At 42.3% G+C, this 14,288-nt stretch overlaps 2 protein-coding genes across 3 annotated transcripts; one reads left to right on the top strand and one right to left on the bottom strand.

Annotated features, from left to right (window-relative positions):
* Window positions 1-699: 699 nt before the first annotated feature.
* On the top strand, window positions 700-12,524 carry LOC110538409 (histone acetyltransferase KAT7). 2 transcript variants are annotated; one of them, XM_021625219.3, is made up of 14 exons: window positions 700-927; window positions 4,440-4,587; window positions 5,386-5,547; window positions 6,534-6,773; window positions 6,952-7,034; window positions 7,189-7,275; window positions 7,468-7,566; window positions 7,851-7,961; window positions 8,444-8,629; window positions 8,771-8,860; window positions 8,967-9,107; window positions 9,195-9,288; window positions 9,410-9,663; window positions 10,241-12,524. In XM_021625219.3, exons 1-14 carry the CDS (start codon window positions 913-915, stop codon window positions 10,337-10,339), a joined length of 1,809 nt encoding a protein of 602 aa, XP_021480894.1. In that variant the 5' UTR covers window positions 700-912; the 3' UTR covers window positions 10,340-12,524. The 2 variants fall into 2 exon arrangements, with proteins under 2 accessions (XP_021480894.1, XP_036794298.1); XM_036938403.2 differs by having other exon boundaries at window positions 740-927; window positions 7,851-7,940.
* A 165-nt stretch (window positions 12,525-12,689) lies between these two features.
* Window positions 12,690-13,990, bottom strand: LOC118937741 (uncharacterized). The gene is made up of 4 exons (XM_036938405.2): window positions 13,701-13,990; window positions 13,432-13,528; window positions 13,171-13,224; window positions 12,690-13,071 (listed from the first exon to the last, which is right to left on the bottom strand). The coding sequence occupies exons 1-4, from the start codon at window positions 13,812-13,814 to the stop codon at window positions 13,034-13,036; spliced, it is 303 nt and encodes a 100-aa protein (XP_036794300.1). The 5' UTR covers window positions 13,815-13,990; the 3' UTR covers window positions 12,690-13,033.
* Window positions 13,991-14,288: the final 298 nt, after the last annotated feature.

The raw sequence follows: 14,288 nt of genomic DNA, 5'->3' as shown, positions 1-14,288 counted from the left end.
TCTCTCTACTACCACATTGCAAGCAGTACCGGAGTGCCAAGTCTAGGACAAAAAGGCTTCTCAACAGTTTTTACCCCCAAGCCATAAAACTCCTGAACAGGTAATCAAATAGCGACCCGGACTATTTGCATTGTGTGCCCCCCGCCCCCGCCCCCCAACCAACCCATATTTTTACGCTGCTACTCTCTGTTTATCATATATGCATAGTCACTTAAACTATATATTCATGTACATACTACCTCAATTTAGCTGACCAACCAGTGCTCCCGCACATTGGCTAATCTACATTGTGTCCCACCCACCACCATATGTTCATCATATATGCATTGTCACTTTAACCATATCTACATGTACATACTACCTCAATCAGCCTGACTAACCAGTGTCTGTATGTAGCCTCGCTACTGTATATAGCCTGTCTTTTTACTGTTGTTTTATGTATTTTCCTACCTATTATTCACTATTGGTTAGAGCCTGTAAGTAAGCATTTCACTGTAAGGTCTACCTACACCTGTTGTATTTGGCACACATGACAAATAAACTTTGATTTACACTCTCTGGGGCCCTTGGGATGTCCCTACCTCTAAACCCTAACCTTACATTTCAACTTCAATGTGGGGGGTAGGGACATCCCAAGGATTCCGAATAGCAAGGTGCCTTTACACAAGGGACCATCGTGTACAAGTTACAACACTGCCATCTAGTGGCCAATTGAATAACAGTTGAACCGTTTCAAAACATTCCGAAACGTGTCGACTTGCTTGAACATACCACGGAAGTGTGACACAAACGTTGAGCGGTATGTCCAGTCAACCAGTTTATTTAGTGAGCATTTTAATTTTAAAACGCTGTGTTTATTTTTACTGCTAAGGGATAGCCAACGTCTTAAAACAGACGCCGTTAAAGTGAAATATGCCTCGGAGAAAGGTAAGAACTTGGTTGATTTAGATACTTAACGTTGGTGGTAAAATACAGGTGACTGACTCATGCTAGCTAACGTTATATGTAATGTTAATTTGTTTAGCTAATTAGCTATCATGTCACTATAACGTGACAAATAGGAGCCAATTGAATCCTAGTTTGCGTTCAAGCATAGCACAATAAGTTGTAACATTTAGAATAGCACAAATGCCATGGTAAGCTGATGCGATATTGGTCTAGCTAATGCTTGCTATCTGTGAGTGTTCATTCATGGCTATTGTGATGGGGCGCATTTGAACATTTCTTCACAGTCGTTTTAGCTAGCTAACGTAGTTATCTAGCTTACAGATGAACCACCAGCTAGCAGTGATGGAACCAAAAGCTTGGTGGAACAGGCCCGCAGGGTGTACGCAAAAGGTGTTATATAGCTTCAAACCTCTCTGGCTGTAGCTAGTTGAATCCTGCTGGTGGTGAGGGAAATACTTGTCTTCCTGAAAACAACGATTTTATTGGATTGATTCAGGAATAACATAGTGTCAATTGGTTTAATATTCTCATGTCCCGCCTTTCCTCACTTGCAATTGGTTTAAAGACACATAGTGCCCTCAAGATTGTTGAGCCATTTTCATCTCGAAATTATTTTCGCAACGCTAGTTGTTAACGTAACAGTATGGTAATGTTATTGATATACATATGTATGGTCCGTTTCATGTTTGTTTTGGAACATTTCCCGAGCGGATTTCAATTCTGGCCGTTGGTAAATGTTTTGACATGGTGCATTGTGGGAAAAGTACTTACGGAAGTGTTGCTTGAACACATGCTCCTCCTCCATATTAATAAAAGTGTAAACCATTGACCCCTGTAAACAATATTTTCGGGTGATTCTTGTATTTTATGTGCTTATGCTGTTGGATTATGATTTTTTTTTACTAGCTAGTACTCCAGTCCAGTTTGCTTCAAAACATACAGTGCCTTCAGAAAGTTTTCATACCCCTTGACTTATTCCACATGTTGTGTGACAGCCTGAATTCAAAATTGATTAGATGTTTTTTCTCACCCGTCTACACACAATACCCCATAATGACAAAATGAAAACATGTAGTTTTAGCAAATTTATTAAAAATGAAATCAGAAGTATTCACACCTGTGTCCAATACATGTTAGAATCACATTTTCCAATTACAGCTGTGTCTTTCTGGGTAAGTCTCGAAGAACTTTGCACACCTGGATTGTACAATATTTGCACATTATTATTTTTTAAATTCTTCAAGCTCTGTCAAGTTGGTTGTCGATCACTGCTAGACAGCCATTTTCAAGCCAATTTCAAGTCAAAACTGTAGCTAGGCCACTCAGGAACATTCAATGCCATCTTGATAAGCAACTCTTGTGTATGTTTGTCCTTGTGTTTTACGTTATTGTCCTGAATTTGTTACCCAGTGTTTAGGTTTTCCTCTAGGATTTTGCCTGTGCTCAGCTCTATTCCATTTATTTTATCCTAAAAAATTTGCTTGTCCTTGCTGATAACAAGCATACCCATAACATGAGGCAGCCACCACCATGTTTGAAAATATGAAGAGTGGCAATCAGTGATGTGTTGGGATTTGCCCCAAACGTTACGCTTTCTATTCAGGACATAAAGTACATTTCTTTGCCAGATGTTTTTGCAGTTGTAGGGGGCTTTTGCACAATTGGTTTGGTGCATTTTCTCCCCGACCTCAGGTGCGTTTACCCCTTAGTTCGGCTCGTTTGGACTGGTGTGATTACTATCTGCACTTGGGAGCACACTGAACAACGCACCATGATTTTTTCAAAAAGGGTGTACTCTGTCCGATTCAATTCATACCGTGGTGCGGTTCACTGCAGGTGAGAATGCAGTCTGGACTAAACACAGGAAAATAACCTGTGTCGCATTATTTGTTGTTTGACTGCGAGCATTTGATGAAATGCACGCAGCATCATAACTTGAGATCTCTGAAACATTCTGTGAGTAGCAGAGAATTTATGAGTGCATCCGATGCAGATTAGGGGAGACCGGAGCTATATTGGGGATATACAGTGTATTCGGAAAGTATTCAGACCTCTTCCCCTTTTCCACATTCTGTTACGTTACAGCCTTATTCTAAAATGTATTTAAAACATTTAAAAAACATATCAATACCCCATAATGACAATGCAAAAACAGTTTTTTTGAAATTCTTGAAAATGTATTTTTTTTAAACACCTTATTTACGTAAGTATTCAGACCCTTTGCTATGAGACTCGAAATTGAGCTCAGGTTCATCCTGTTTCCATTGATCATCCTTAAGATGTTTCGACAACTTGATCTTTTTTTAAATGGAAGTTTAGAACCACCAAGACTCTTCGTAGAGTTGGCCGCCCGGCCAAACTGAGCAATCGGAGCCTTGGTCAGGGATGTGACCAAGAACCCAATGGTTACTCTGACAGAGCTCCAGAGTTCCTCTGTGGAGATGGGAGAACCTTCCAGAAGGACAACCATCTCTGCAGCACTCCACCAATCAGGCCTTTATGGTAGAGTGGCCAGACGGAAGCCACTCCTTAGTGAAAGGCACATGCCCTCTTGGAGTTTTCCAAAAAGCACCTAAAGGACTCTGACCATGAGAAACAAGATTCTATGGTCTGATGAAACCAAGTCTGGAGTAAACTTGGCATCATCCCTAAGGTGAAGCATGGTGGAGGCAGCATCATGCTGTGGGGTTGTTTTTCAGTGTCCGGGGACTGGCAGACTAGTCAGGATCGAGGAAAAGATGAACGGAGCAAAGTACAGAGAGATCCTTGATGAAAACCTGCTCCAGAGCCCTCAGGACCTCAGACTGGCGTGAAGGTTCACCTACCAACAGGACAACGACCCTAAGCACACAGCCAAGACAACGCATGAGTGGCTTCGGGAAAAGTCTCTGAATGTCCTTGAGTAGCCCGGACTTGAACCCAATCCAACATCTCTGGACAGACCTGAAAATAGCTGGGCAGTGATGCTCCCCGTCCAACCTGACAGAGCTTTAGAGGGTCTGCAGAGAAGAATGGGTAATCACTGCCAAAGGTGCTTCAACAAAGTACTGAGTAAACAGTCTGAGTACGTATGTAAATGTGATATATTTGATAAATTTGCTAAAATAAAAAAACGTTTTGCTTTGTCATTATGGGGTATTGTGTGTAGATTGAGGAGGAAAAAACAATTTAATCTATTTTAGAATATGGCTGTAACGTAACAAAATGTGGATAAAGTCAAGGGGTCTGAATACTTTCCGAATGCACTGTAGGCTACTGAATATAGCCTATTCACGTCCCAGTTAGAGCGGCTATTGCGCTGTTTCCTCCCACATGTTGGAAGATAGGAAGATTGGGGCACACAAGTGATGCTTCATGATAATCATAAATGGATTCAACGATAGCAGTTTTGTTTATACAAGCTAACAGAAACCAAACCAAAGAAGCGTGATATTTATGTTACTGATTGATGTGCATAACTGACGATGATCTTTCCTTTTGTTCTATGAAAGAGGAATGCTGGGAGCAGCTCCGAGGGCACTGAGGATTCAGACTTCTCTGCTGACCATGAGCACACAGACAGAATCGAGACCTATGGGAGAACACGGAGGAACACGCGCCTCACCCGGGCATCGCTGCGACTCAGCCAAAGTTCTCAAGGTAAATATGCTGTTTTCAAATCAAATTTTATTTGTCACATGCGCTGAATACAACAATGCAGTTTTGATATGGAACTGTCATGAGATGGCCAATATATTTATATTGTTATTTTTCTGCATCAAGAATCTGCTGAATAACTATGAATCCCTTGGATTCCATCCCTATGAGTTTTCAGTCTCGGTCATTGAACCAAATGTTATGACAATAGTCTAAGTCAGAAGATTCAAAATGAGGATACTGACTGTAATGCTGGGGTTCTCTTTTGTCTGTCTGTAGATATACCCATAGATGTGCTCATGAGTTGTTATCTCTTGCTGTACAATAGCCATTGTATATCAGCATTCAAGCTCATAAACTGTGAATAGGTTTAGACAGCAGTCATCCCCCCCTGATCCCTATTCGGTCTGGCAGTCATGGTTTGAGTAGAGGATGATATTATTCCCACTCCCTTTTGTTATAGAATGCATCCAGTTTTTTTTCAATGTGGTTTTTGAAAAGCTTGGCACGTCCCTTGGTCCTCAATGTGAGAACTGAACTGATATTGTTATTAAGTTGTTATATACAACAAGTAGCTTACTGCTTGGGCCTATGTTTTTGTTTTTGTTGCCTGTATATGAATCCTATATGGTCAGGTATGTTGTGGAAATGAATCCGTTTGTTTGTTAAGGGAGTGTAAGTGTCTGCTTGAAAGGGATTTCTCCATTGACGAGACAGAAGACTTGTAGCTCCTAGCCTGCTACATTACTTCTGAGGGCCAGAGACCCCTGAAGACGCCTGTTTAAAAAAATGTATTTTTAGATTCCAGCCCTGTCCAGATCAGCCCAGCAGAGGTGGTGACCTTCTCTGCCCGGCGTGTGACCCGTAGCCGTAGTCTGCAGCAAGGGTCGCCGGTCACCCCCAAGAAATACCCTCTGCGCCAGAGTCGCTCTTCGGGGTCGGACACGGAGCAGCATGTGGAAGGTAGGAGAACGAGGCAGCATGGTCACTTTCTCTCACAGTCCCCCCCCCCGCTCAATTGTCCACACCTGAGAGCTGGCCACCCACTGTGTTATTTAGGATATATTTTCATTGTATCATTTTAAGTTTTCAAACAGGCAGTGATGCTCAACCAGCGCATTTCTACTCTTTAAGTTTGTTTTGGGCTTGTGTCCTCAAACATAGATGATTTGAGCTTGTGTTGTCCTCCACATGTTATTCCACTCATTTGTTATGTTTCTGCTCGTTACTCAGACAGTTCTGCTGAAAATTGCAGCCTATGCTTGTAGCTACCATCCCTATTCATTCCTTTGGGTTCCGTTCCTGGTGTGGTGGGGTCGTTGTATGTGATCATGTATTGGGTGTTTGGTGTCACGATGAGTCGTCATCCCCTCTTGTCCTATTTCATACCCCTCACTTTTTGCCTTTGGAAAAACATGCCTTGGGAAAACCTGAAGGGGGCGTGCAAGAATTTTGTGAAAAACAAATGCATCACCAACATTGACAAAAAAATATATAGCATAGTGTGTGTATAGCAGCATCACAACAAAATGGAATCTTGTGTTCTGAAACTATATAAACATGGTACTGTGAGAGAGTGTTGAGATAGTTGGAATGTCCTCATTTATAATTCTAGATCCATGCCAGGCATTTGAAATATGAACTATGCCCCATCGTGTGGGCTCCCGAGTGGCACAGCGGTCTAAGGCACTGCGTCTCAGTGCTAGAGGCGTCATTACAGACCCTGATTCGATTCCAGGCTGTATCACAACCGGCCATGATTGGGAGTCCCATAGGGCGGCGCACAATTGGCCCAGCGTCGTCGGGGTAGGCCGTTATTGTAAATAATAATTTGTTCTTAACTGACTTGCCTAGTTAAATAAAGGTCAAATAAAAAAATGTGAGGTGTCTGTCGGGATTGTGAGTATAACAATTCCTTCACGTGTTCTTCTCCTCGTTGGCTTTTCCAGACCTGAAGCGAGCAGCAGACCAGGACGAGTCTCCGCCCCGCACCCCAACAGGGAACGCCCTCTCATCGGAGTCGGACATTGACGTGTCCAGCCCTAACGCCTCTCCTGACGAGTCCCTGGCCAAGGAGCTGTCACTCAAAGACTCTGGCAGCGACCTCTCCCACAGGCCCAAGCGCCGTCGCTTCCACGAGAGCTACAACTTCAACATGAAGTGCCCCACACCAGGCTGCAACTCCCTGGGTAAATTATCTCATTCTTAACTGTCAGCTCCACCGTCAATGAGGGCAGGACATTTATTTACATTGTTGACTTTTTGTGCAAAGTGGACCTCAGAATGCAACACCTTCAAAACACACACTGTTAATTGTTATGTTCTGCATTTGTTTCACTTGACGTTCTCTGTTTTATTTTTTTTCAGGCCATTTGACAGGGAAACATGAGAGACACTTCTCAATATCTGGCTGCCCTCTCTTCCACAACCTCTCTGTAGATGAATGCAAGGTAAATCTACAAGACCTTGGAAGTTGGCCTTAGTGTTGAGGTGTGGGATTCTTGGGCCGTGTCTGAAATCTGTCTGCCTACTACTTAATAAAACAACATACTGTAGGCATATCTTTAGTAGGGATGGCTTACCAAACGGGATTTCTCTTCACAGACGAGGGCCTCCTCTCGTGACAAACAGGTGGAGGAGCGGACGTTGTCCCACCGGCAGGATGAGAACAGACACGCTACCCGTCACCAGGTACTATGATCCTGATCCTGGGCCTTTCATTTGGTCGACCATCTCATTTTATCACTACGCTACTGTTTTTGGTTTGGATTTGTCCTTCCTTGCAGTAAATGTTTCAAGAAAGGCAATAGGGCGCAAATTAGTTAAGGATTTGGATTTAAAGGCAGTATCATGGCAGTTTCATAACATTGCATAATGGATTAGGCCCCAACGGAGAGACAGATGAGGTACAAGGAGAAGGTGACGGAAATGAGGAAGAAGAGGAACTCGGGTCTGCTAAAAGAGCAGAAAGACCAGTACATGGTGAGTGTGATGATCTGACCTCTAATCCAAACTCTAGGAAAGAAAAAACGACCCTTTTCCATTAGTGCCAGAAGAAAAAGCTGTAGCCTACACGTTGTAATACACTCTTATCCCATACGAAAGGTAAACAAATATAATGCTTGCAAAATTAAAAAGTGTCTCGCAAGCACAGTTTGACAACTGTTCGGACAACAGATATGTTGAAGGTAAATAATGTGTCCGGTTGAAGAGATGTGCTGATTGTTCTGAGGTTAAAGGCTTCTTCTCCCTCTCTGATGTCCCAGGATCACCGGCAGTCCCACGGCAACAACCGAGAGCCCCTCCTGGAGAACATCACAAGTGATTACGACCTGGAGCTCTTTCGAAAAGCCCAGGCACGTGCTTCGGAGGATCTTGTAAGAGAGAGAACTCATCGCCCTTCCTCCCATTTTCCTCTTTCTTTTCCTGAGCCTGTACTAGTGACTGTCTGGACTGGGCCCAGTCGACGCCCAGCTCTCACCGTTTATGGTGGGCAGTGCCAGACAGGGAGCATTCTGGGTAATCTGGCTACTCACACTGTCTGGTGTTGTCAGTTACAAGACCGGGTAGTTTATGGAGAAGTTCTTCTTCGCTCTCTTTGAGTTAGATTTACTCTAGCCGATATCTTTAAGAGGCTCCCCTTTCAGTCTTCCAAATCAAAGCTCTCTCTTATCCTTTCCACACATATTTATAACCTTTTTTCCAAAATGAAAGCGTATTCTCTGTGGTCGCTTCCATGGAGAGTAATGAGTTCTCCTCCCGTGGCGCTTTGCCTGCCCCTCTCCCTCGCTGCGTTGGTCAAACCTCTCTCTTCCTCCTCTCTTTTCTGTCCCCTCTCCCTGTCCTCCGCCTGGTGCAGGAGAAGCTGCAGGGCCAGGTGGCGGAGGGCAGCAACATGATCAAGACCATTGTGTTTGGCCGCTACGAGCTGGACACCTGGTACCACTCGCCCTACCCCGAGGAGTACGCCCGCCTGGGACGCCTCTACATGTGTGAGTTCTGCCTCAAGTACATGAAGAGTCTGACCATCCTGCGCCGGCACATGGTGAGAACGTTGGTGCATGTCAATTAGTTTCTCCGGTGTTTTCTGATTGTTCTTTATGGATGGATTCGGACGTTTCAGAGTGGATCTCAGTTCTCAGTAGGTTTTTGTATGATGATCGGTGCTGTCCGTCCCCCTGTACAGGCCAAGTGTGTCTGGAAACACCCACCAGGGGATGAGATCTATCGAAAGGGAAACATCTCCGTCTTTGAGGTGGACGGTAAAAAGAACAAGGTGAGAGATTGCTGGGGTCCCAGGAATGTTACGTTATCTTGCCTTGTGAATGTTATGACTACCCTGCTCTGACCATAGCCCTGCTAAATGACCCTATCGTCCACAGATCTACTGCCAAAACCTGTGCCTTCTGGCTAAGCTCTTCCTGGACCACAAGACCCTATACTACGACGTGGAGCCCTTCCTCTTCTACGTAATGACAGAGGCTGACAACACCGGCTGCCATCTTGTTGGCTACTTCTCAAAGGTAACCAGTCAGTCGTAGTCATAATGCTACGTTTTATTTATGAACTGCTTTTCTCAAACTCAAAACGTCTATGCCCTCCCATTTTAGGAGAAGAACTCGTTCCTAAACTACAATGTCTCCTGTATCCTCACCATGCCACAGTACATGAGGCAGGGCTACGGAAAGATGCTGATTGACTTCAGTGAGTACAGCCACTACCTTGTGGTTTCTCTACCTGATCTCTCTGTAACCCTGTGTCTGGTCCTGGTTTCTCTCTAACCCTGGTCTCTGTGTAACCCTGTGTGTGGTCTGCCCTCTCCCAGGTTACTTACTGTCTAAAGTGGAGGAGAAGGTGGGCTCTCCAGAGCGGCCCCTCTCAGACCTGGGCCTAATCAGCTACAGGTCCTACTGGAAGGAGGTGCTGCTGCGCTACCTCAACCAGTTCCAGGGGAAGGAGATCTCCATCAAGGAGATCAGCCAGGAGACAGCCGTCAACCCAGTGGACATCGTCAGCACCCTGCAGTCCCTCCAGATGCTCAAGTACTGGAAAGGGAAGCACCTGGTCTTGAAGAGACAGGTATGTCACCTACCATTTCTTCATATATTTATTCTTTATATATTATTTAATCAGCCAAGAACAAATTCTGATTTAGTGTGACGGCCAGGACATTTCTCCAACTAACTGTGGAATTAGTTGGGGTTTGGGTTATTCCATTAGACGTCAGTTCAGTCTCTATTGTTGTGGACATCCACTTATCATTGAGCCTAGCAGTGCTAGCGTGCTACTAACCTCACAGAGCCATCCTTCCAAATCTCGTCACGTTGACTTTACTATTGGAAGTCTGGAGAACTTGGGTATTGGATTTTAAGTATTAGTGACGTTTCCCCTCAGGAGAGGCTTTTTTTTTTTGCTTTATTTTTTTAATTGGCTTTGTTTCTCTTTCTACTGTGTCAGACAGTTTGTCTGTTGTGTATTAATTTAACATGCAAAATATTTAATGGGTTTGAAAGTGGCAACATGTCTAGTTTCCATCTATACCACTGTTGTCTGTCCTTTCTTTTAAATTTCATTTTGAGGTGAACTTCCACAGGATTTGGAACGGAACGTGACAAACCTTGGCTTCTGAGGCTAACATGCTAACTATCTCCTCCAGGACCTAATCGACGACTGGAAAGCCAAGGAGACCAAGCGTGGCAGCAGCAAGACTATTGAACCCACTGCCTTAAAGTGGACCCCACCTAAAGGAACATAGGACACTTCTTCCCCCTACACCATACCACGCCAACTCTCCAACACAATGACCTGGGTTCAAAGCTCACTATCAGAATAGTTTACTTCAAACAACTTTTTGGTCAGTATTATTGAGAGTCCTAACCAGGCTTAAGTAGTAGATCATAATATCAAGAAGAATACTAATAGTGGGTTGCTTGAAACCAGACCCTAGCTTTCCTCACACGACTTCTCAGTAGAACCGTGTTAACCTAGTGAGCCACAACACAACAATGTATCCATGTGTCTTGATTGTCTTTAGTGTTTCTGTTTGGTTTTGGCTTTATTTTTTTATTATTTTTTATTATTATTATTATTTTTTTTACTTCTGTTTGGTTTTACCACTGTTTTAAGCTGTTTTGGCTAATGTCCTTTTTTAAGCTATTTTAAATTTGGCTTCCTGAAAGATTGCCTCTTCCCCTTCTCTCCAGTGTGCACTCTTTCAAGTATTTAAAAGCCTCGGACTGGTGAAAACGTTGGCTGGAGGAAGTTCCTTTCCCCAATCCATTCCTTTTAAATCCATGAGGGAGAGTGCACAAGTAAACATTTTGGGAGAGAAGAAAAAAGAACAGAACTGGAATTTGCAGTCAGGCTTTGTCTAAGGCCAAAGTACGAATTTGATGTCAAGTTCAAGTCATGCTGTCAATATATTTAAATGATAGAGAGAAGATTTTATGGTACAGGTTTGGCAAGACAAAGTATATTTGAAGAAAGTTTTTAAAATGTGCAGGACTGGTTTCCTAGCCGTACTGAGAACTAGATTTGAACGTGTCATTAGAAGAGATTTTCTCGAACATGTTGCAGAGGAACAATGCATGTAGTACCCAACAATAGAGACTATTTGTTTTGCATTGTGGTCAACCCATTTTATGTCCGTTTATGTGTATAAGGATAAAATAATGGATTTTTTTTCACCAACATTTTGAATTGCTGCAAATGTTACTGACTGCTAGACTGATTGTGCATATACATTGGATGAAACCAGAAATTACCTCCATCTGCTGTGTGTGTGTGTATATAAAGATTTTGAGTTTCCACAGCAACGTATGGCCCTCATCTCAAGAATTTCTAGCCACAATAGGGCAATAAATATATAAAGTGCACATCTTTATAGTTGCAGAAGAAATGGCCTTTACTGACCATATGTCAAAGTGAACTCTTTATTAACATCGTAAAGGATTCACAAACTTCCCTGTCATTCTGAAACCGTGTTAATCCTTGTGTAGAGTTTTTATTCAGTTGTGTTTCTGGGTTGTTTTTGTTTTTCTTGTGTATTTAAAAAAAATAAGCTATTTGATCTGTGCATTTGTATGTCATGGGGGAGTAACAAAACAAGCTCAATCTGAGAGGAGGTATTTCTTCAAGGCTGCCAAATAGACTGTATATTTCACTGGATCCAGGTTTGAATTAAGAAAGTAATTCTCCAATAATATGGCATTTATGATTATTTTCAGAATATAAGCACTCGTGTTGAACTTTTGGATTTCCAATTTAAATTGCATGTTAAAATAGTTTTGGGCCAGTCAAGCTTCATTCATTCCTTCTGCTTTTGAATGTTAAGTGAAAGGCCTTGAAATATACCTGCCCATCAGATTGTTTACTTCCTTATTTTGACTCTCTAAAACTAGATTGTACACTGTCCACTATATTTTGTGGTATGATTTAGTTGCAAAGTTCATGGTTCTTCAAAGAGTCTATAATATCAGCATCTTTGGCATGAATAGATGCTAACTTGGCCTAACATCACACAGAGGTATTATAGCAGGTCAACTTGCAGCTCATTTCACTGTATATTTTATTGGAACCTGAGAACACTGCTACAACAGGTCAACTGTTAATTTCCCACAAACAATTATCTTCCTTTACCTCTGCCTTTCATATTTTGCCTCCCAACATGTTGCTGTGGTCTGTGTTGTCTTGATGCTTCCTCCTGTGCCTGTCATGGCAGCTATAGAAAGCAACTCCAGAACAGCTCGGTTTACCTGAAACCAGTGTGTGTGGTCATAATGTTCACCTTCATACAAGCAGTTGTTCTTCAATAAGCTATCAAAAGAGCAGTAGACCACTGTAGCTACACAGCAGTACCTCTGTACAGCATTAATATGTAGATAAGTTGTGTGCACCTGCTTTTGTACTTGCTTCCTCTCCAATAAATCTGAACTCCAAAATGTCTTGATCCTGTGTGCAAGGTTTTCTTTCTGGGGCAGTATGTGTAGGGGTTCACTGACAAATTATCAGCATTTCATATGAAGCACAGAAAAGCAAATTGTTTTTTCCACTATTAATGAATCTTGAAGTTCAGTAATGCTCTCAGTGATGACACGTGAATTATCTTAAGTTAGACAAATATACCTGTTTATATGCATAACAAGCCATCTAATATTATGCAACAACAACAAAATACTTGATTGAACATGACAAGCAGCTTGTATTGCAAAGGAGAGTACAGAATGATACAATTAAGGAAGGCATACAATGTCAATTAGTTGCAGCAAATCCCCGACCCAGTTTTTAAACACATGGGTCAAATAATTATTGACCCTCATTACACATTCCTTACTTATGTTACATAAATTAAACTTTGTTGCATGTATTGGATTGCTTTGACCTAGATTAATAATTTGAGCAACATTGATTATTACAGTGACTTTGAACAATCAAGTTCATATCTTCATCTCTAGTAATACTGGGGCTTGTTCCATTCCTCTTGTGACTCTGGAAAAAAAACAAATATGGAATAAATACATTAGATTTAAATTGTTCTGGAGAATGATAGCTAACATATTTATAATCTGGTAAAGTGCTTGACTCTACCTCGACTTGAGGACCTTCGACCCATGAGTCCAATAAACATGTCTGCTTTATTCCCTGATGAAACACAAACACACACACACACACATATTTATTTGAGAAGTACATAATATAGGTTATAGCCCAAAGCAGGCCAATTAATAATTTAATTTAAAATGCTTTAAAATTTGAAACACCTACTTAGAATCGGTTGAGGGACACCCCCCCCCCCCCCCCCCCCCCAAAAAAACAGACCAGATCAAAAGATATGAAAGTTGAATTGACCTGAGCTTTGCGCCACGAGTTGTTGAAACTGCTGCAGTTCGGACCTCTTGGTGAGGTCAGCCACGCGGAAGGCCAAGCCACTCTCCAACGGATCCCTCTGTAACAATAATTGTAACAGTGAATAAGTAACAGAAGCCTTCTATCAACCATTGCCTTATCAGATGTCCTAAACGTGAAACCTAAAAATAATAGCTTGAACGCAGCAGGACGCTACAACATTCGCTAGTTCCAACTAGCTATGCACTTCAAAAGAGGGACGTGCGTTTTACCTGCCAGTTTTCAATCGACCAAATATCTCCATCGTCGCTGGTTGGGGTTCCCAGGGCACAGTAAACCTGCGCAAAAACTGCAACTATCAAAACCACAAACTTTAAAACGTCCATGTCGGTAAATTTGGGGGAATAGATGATAGGCTGCAGGTGTTTCTTCTGTATGAAACAAACAGATATCTATTAAGCAAAGCCAAAGTTGTAACAGGCGTTATAGTGTGGTCTCTTTCGTGTGCCTGTCAATCGGTAACGCTGTGGTCAGTTTATATTCCAATGTTTTGCTCCGCCTCTCTCCATGTAGCATCATATGTGCATTTTTATGAGAGTAAATATTGTTTTTGACATAGCTTTGTGCGCAACTGGTGAGCAAACTCACGATTGTCTAAAGCCACCTGACCTTTTTCTCATGATGCATGTGTTGTTTTTCTCAACCCATTTGTTTTACATTGTGTGTTCGAATTGTTTACCTCAGGATAAATTATTATCCAATAAGGGCAAAACACCCAGAGGTAAGTACTATTGAGTTAGGACAATAAGCAATGACTTATTGAAGAAATATATATCGCAGTTGCAGTTGACTTGGTGAAA

This window comes from Oncorhynchus mykiss, chromosome 12 (genome assembly GCF_057628025.1).
Source record: "Oncorhynchus mykiss isolate SJ-2025 chromosome 12, ASM5762802v1, whole genome shotgun sequence".
Lineage (NCBI taxonomy): Eukaryota > Metazoa > Chordata > Actinopteri > Salmoniformes > Salmonidae > Oncorhynchus > Oncorhynchus mykiss.
Note: the sequence above shows the minus strand (reverse complement) of the source record. Positions and strands in the feature narration are given on the sequence as shown.

Excerpts from the sequence above, each read along its gene's own strand:
- LOC118937741 (XM_036938405.2), bottom strand. The coding sequence starts at position 13,814 with ATGGACGTTTTAAAGTTTGTGGTTTTGATAGTTGCAGTTTTTGCGCAG. Across the intron at positions 13,529-13,700 it reads GGTCGATTGAAAACTGGCAG|AGGGATCCGTTGGAGAGTGG; the intron begins GTAAAACGCACG and ends TTATTGTTACAG. Across the intron at positions 13,225-13,431 it reads ACTCGTGGCGCAAAGCTCAG|GGAATAAAGCAGACATGTTT; the intron begins GTCAATTCAACT and ends GTGTTTCATCAG.
- LOC110538409 (XM_021625219.3), top strand. Across the intron at positions 6,774-6,951 it reads ACCAGGCTGCAACTCCCTGG|GCCATTTGACAGGGAAACAT; the intron begins GTAAATTATCTC and ends ATTTTTTTTCAG. Across the intron at positions 8,630-8,770 it reads CCATCCTGCGCCGGCACATG|GCCAAGTGTGTCTGGAAACA; the intron begins GTGAGAACGTTG and ends CCCCCTGTACAG.